Here is a 4,937-nt window from a genome sequence, read left to right on the forward strand (position 1 = left end):
GTACGCCAGGATGAACTCCGGTGAACAGGCCACTCTCGGGAAAGTTTGGCGGCGTACGGCTATAATTCACCGGACTGTCCGGTGGTGAAGCGGACTGTCTGGTGAGCCAACGGTCGACTGCGCCAACGATTGGCAGCGCGATCAGCGGGCGACGCATGGCTTGGGCCAACGGATAGTTGGCGCACCGGACAATGTCCGGTAAGCCAAGACGACCGTTGCACCAACGGTCAGCAGAGCCCGATTTAGAAGGAGATCACGCACCGGACAAGCTACAGGACCTGTCCGGTGGTGCACCGGACTGTCCGGTGCGCCACCTGACAGAAAGCAAGTATTGCTTTCCAAAATGGATTCCAACGGCTCCTAGGCCCCTTGGGTCTATAAAAGGGACCCCTAGGCGCCGCCAACAAGTACACAAGGGCAGTCAACAATTGTAGACATCACTCGGATCAATTCTCTCTCTCCCTCTCGTGTATATCTCTCTAGTTTTGTAGAGGAAAAGCTATAAGCCTTGAGAGAGTGGGGAAGTGCTGCTGAGAGCTAGAGCAAGGTCTTGAGCATATCATTACTCTGCCGGAGTGCTGCCAAGAAGATTGTAAGCAGCCGCGGTTTCGTTGTAACCAACTCAACATAGTGGAAGGCTCTATCTGTCATACTGACAGATCTGAGCAAACGGAGGAAGGAGTTGAAATAGACTCCAAGCCCAGATGTGGCTAACTCCAACGAGGACTAGGCAAGCATTTCAAGCTTGGCCGAACCTCGGGATAAATCCTTGTGTCTGTGTGCTTCGCTCTGTATTGTGTGCTATCTCTCTGCATTCTCTACTCTTTATATGTGCACTTCAATACTTATTTGGTGTACAAGTTATATTTGAAGTGCAGGGCACTTTGAGACAGGATCTTCTATTCCGCTGCAACCTACTCGAAGGGTCTTTCATTCCACTGCGATCTGGTCTTCAAGTAGAGTAAGAATAAAGTTTTAAAGTGATAATTTTTATTCGCCTATTCACCCCCCTCTAGGCGACGTCCAGATCCTGTTCCCGGGCAAAGGGAACTTTCAGTCGGCACAAAAGCTACCCCGACAATGGCGAGTGGTCATTGTTGTCGGTCCTCCTCTGCGTCACCTCCGGCGCCGAGATGATGCCACAATCCTTGATATAGTAGTCGTCGAATGCGCGCGACGTGGTGAGTACCGATGACTCTTGGCTAGGCTGCCAAATGAAGTGCATCCCGGGCTCATCAGCGAGGTAGTACACCTGGTCGTTGCACCACCGGATGTGCTACTCCTCTACATACATCTTGTTCGAGGACACTCACACAACAGCAGCAATGGTCGTCATCCTAGCGCACAAGAATTCATGGTCAGTCAGTAGCGACTTACGTGGCAGGTTGGGCTTCAGGCAGATGATGAGCTGGATGGCGTGATGGCACCATAGTCAATTGCGGTGCCCAGAACAACGAGAGAGTCGTCGGCATTGGTGACGACCATGAGGTCCCCCTGTTTGACGATGGATAGCGCGGTGCAGCCGCTCTGGACCGTGTCCAAGCGGCGGTTGCGCTGGAGCTTGCCGTACACAGCGGCGCATGCGGCCACGTATGACTGCTTCCAGAGGTCGAACTGGCAGACGCCAAGCTTCTTCTCGTCGTCGATGAGTGACGCCAACGCGAGCGCCTCGTGCTAGTGGTGTTTGTTCGGGGTTTCCAAGTAAGAAACATGGATTCATCTTTGGCATTGGTTTATGAAAATGACTCATAAGTCAGATCCATGGAAAAATATTACAGAGAATAAATGTCACACATGCACAAAAAAAAGAAATTTAAGTTGAAAACATTATTCAAACAAAAGAAATTGCATGCAAGACTCTTCTTTAAATACTACTTACTCAATCCAAAAATATAATTTAATAAATGTCACACATGCAAAAAAAGGAATTTAAGTTAAAAACATTATTCAAACAAAAGAAATTGCATGCAAGACTCTTCTTTAAATACTACTCCCTCAATCCAAAAATACAATCCAAAAATATACTATAGTAGATATGTTTTTACTATAATATATAGACATAAACACACATGTGGTGTAGTGGTAGCTACGAGCACATTTGCTTGAGGGGGCGCGAGTTTGAATCCCCCTGGGACCATTTGTGTTTTTTTAATTTAATTTTAGCTAGACGTGAGATGTATAGGAAAGACAGAACATAAAATGGTGAGAATGGATTGTGCGGGGAAGGTGGAATGAGAATGACAGAACACGGAATGACAATCTACCTCTTATTACCTTAATAAGTAGTAGAAATAATATTGTATTATTTGAGAATACTATAGAATTTTCTAAAACCGTGAAAAAAACTCTACTTATAAACACTCTTTATACTACGTTGTCTCCGTTTTTAAATATTTGTCGTCTTTTAATTTATTTTATAACTAAAATATGATAAATAAAAAAAGAATGTAGGGAGTGTGCTTGAGAGGTGCAGTATCTACACATATAGTCGTATTTACCTCTATGCGTAGGGTTTGATGGAGTGAAGTCTTTTTCGGAACTTCTCTCTTCATTCACGCGACATGACTTGTTTGCTCGTTCAAGCCATCCATAGACCGTAGCCCGTGTTGGGTTGGGGCCAGAAGGGGCTTCTGTAGTTCTGTTCTTGTGCTTGTGGTTACCACCGACCGAGCTCACGTTCTGATCGTTTCCCAGTTCCCCAAACCGAACAAGATGATTTGGTACACTGCAGCTGGCACTACTACACTCGAGTAAGGGGAGGAGATGGCTGGACAGAGCAAAAGGGGCACGCAGTCGCAGCTGGACAACGGCGAGCAGGTCCACAACGGCAAGAAGGCGAGGGCGCAGGCCATGCCCGACGGCGTGGTCAAGCGGGAGCAGCAAGAGACAGGCGAGGCAGCGGATGAGGGACAAGAGCAGGAGGAAGGGGAGGTTAGCCAAGGCGGCGGCGCGGGGGCCATGGAGGAGGCGCAGATCAGTTTGAGGTTCGGGCTCACCTTGTTCCACTGCCGATCTTGCCTCCTCCCCCTCAAGCCTCCAACGTTCAAGGTACCCCGTTGCTCTGCTCTCATCGTCGTCGACATGTCATCGACATCAATGCCGATGAAAACTAAGACCTAGTTTGTCCAATCCCTTACATTACAGCTCAATCCACCCTCGATACATGTGGATTGGACACAATACTAAAGTATCACACTCTAATCCAGGAGTATAAGGCCTAGTTTGGGAACCCCGATTATCCAAGGATTTCCATTTTTCTATGAGAAAATAAACTATTTTTTCATGTGAAAATAAAAATCACTTGGAAAATCGAGGTTTCCAAACTAGGCCTAAAGATATTTTTTTTTCTTCCTCAAGAGAAGCACGGACCTTTCGTTTTGTTGATGACAAAATAAAACAAGATGCCTCTGTTCCGGCCGTGTTTCTGTTCTGCAGTGCGAACACGGGCACGTGATATGCGGCGTCTGCCGCAATAGCCACGCGCAGGTGTGCCGCGGCGCCGTCTACTCGCCGTGCGTGGAGGTGGACGCCTTCGTGCGCGACGCCAAGCAGCCGTGCCCGTACGAGGAGTTCGGGTGCAAGAGCGCCGTGGTGTACTTCGAGGCGGCGGAGCACCAGCGCGCGTGCCCCTGGGCGCCCTGCTCGTGCCCGGCCCCGGGATGCGGCTTCTTCAGCTCGCCAGCGAGGCTGGCCGGCCACTTCACGGGCGCCCACGCCTGGCCCGTCACGGAGGTAAGCTACGGGAAGCCGTTCAGGGTCGCGCTGCCGCCGCCGCAGGGCTGGCACGTCCTTGTGGGCGCGGAGGACCGGTGCGTGTTCCTGGTGTCCGCGTGCGCGCTCGGCGTGGGCGCGGCCGCCGCGGTGTCGCTCGTGTGCGTGCGGGCCAACGGCGACGCGGCGGACGGGGCGCCCCAGTTCAGGTGCAGGCTCTGGGCGGAGGCCGCCAACAGCAAGGAGAGCGTGGTGGTGATGATGTCCATGGTGAAGAGCAGCCGCTTGTGCGGGGGTGCTGGCGCGTTCTCGGCCGCCGACCAGGGCATGTTCTTCGTGATGCCACCGGAGATCATGGACGACGCGTTGGGCGAGACGCCCGCCGTCATGGTTCGCATCGACAGAGCAGGCGCTGCTGCCAGAAGCTCTAGCTCTAGGAGAGTAGCTGAGTAGGAGGCATTGCATGTAATTAGGCGCTGCTGCCATGAGTGCCTTGAACACGAGAATGCATTGCAAGTGCAAGGGATCTGGGCCATGACATGATGCACCACTGGTACAGAAATACCTATGGTACGTAACTTGTGACTGTTTGTTGGGGGAGATGTTTTGTGAATGTGAACCATGGTGCTAGCATATGCAGGTTCAGCGTTCAAGAAATTCATTAGCGCTATGCAGTATAGATGGCCCCAGACGGACGGCACGGCCCGATCCGCCGAGTCCGATTTGGGGTCTGACACAACAGGCACGAGCACGCCTGTCCATTTACTTAATCGTGGCAGGCTGAGCCGCCTGACGTGACTGGGACTAGGCCCAAGCACAACATGGCCAGTTCCTACACGTGTCGTGCCGGCCCAATTACTCGACAGCATATCAGTACCAGGCCGGCCCATTAGTCCGCTTCATATTCAAAACACAACCGAAATCAGAGATTCACAGGTCACATTAAAAATAACAAATTACACATTAAAAAACACATGTACAATCTCATATTAGACGATACTCATCATCACATATCAGATCATAATAGATCAGATCATCACAATTCATAGAACACATATTAATAATTTTGAGCTAGTGCAATGACTGACTTGTTAAAAACCTATCTAGGTAAAACTCACACCTAAAGAGTACATCACATCTTATTATTTTCATACTTTCATCACTTAGTTCATCACAAAGTTCATAGGGCATACTTCAGTAGTTCACTTACATATGCACATGGCACA

At 50.1% G+C, this 4,937-nt stretch overlaps 1 protein-coding gene across 1 annotated transcript; it reads left to right on the forward strand.

The window, feature by feature from the left end:
* Positions 1-2,508: 2,508 nt before the first annotated feature.
* Positions 2,509-4,313, forward strand: LOC103634779 (E3 ubiquitin-protein ligase SINA-like 5). The gene is made up of 2 exons (XM_008657373.4): positions 2,509-3,048; positions 3,436-4,313. Exons 1-2 carry the CDS (start codon positions 2,764-2,766, stop codon positions 4,162-4,164), a joined length of 1,014 nt encoding a protein of 337 aa, XP_008655595.1. The 5' UTR covers positions 2,509-2,763; the 3' UTR covers positions 4,165-4,313.
* Positions 4,314-4,937: the final 624 nt, after the last annotated feature.

This window comes from Zea mays, chromosome 8 (assembly GCF_902167145.1).
Source record: "Zea mays cultivar B73 chromosome 8, Zm-B73-REFERENCE-NAM-5.0, whole genome shotgun sequence".
NCBI lineage: Eukaryota > Viridiplantae > Streptophyta > Magnoliopsida > Poales > Poaceae > Zea > Zea mays.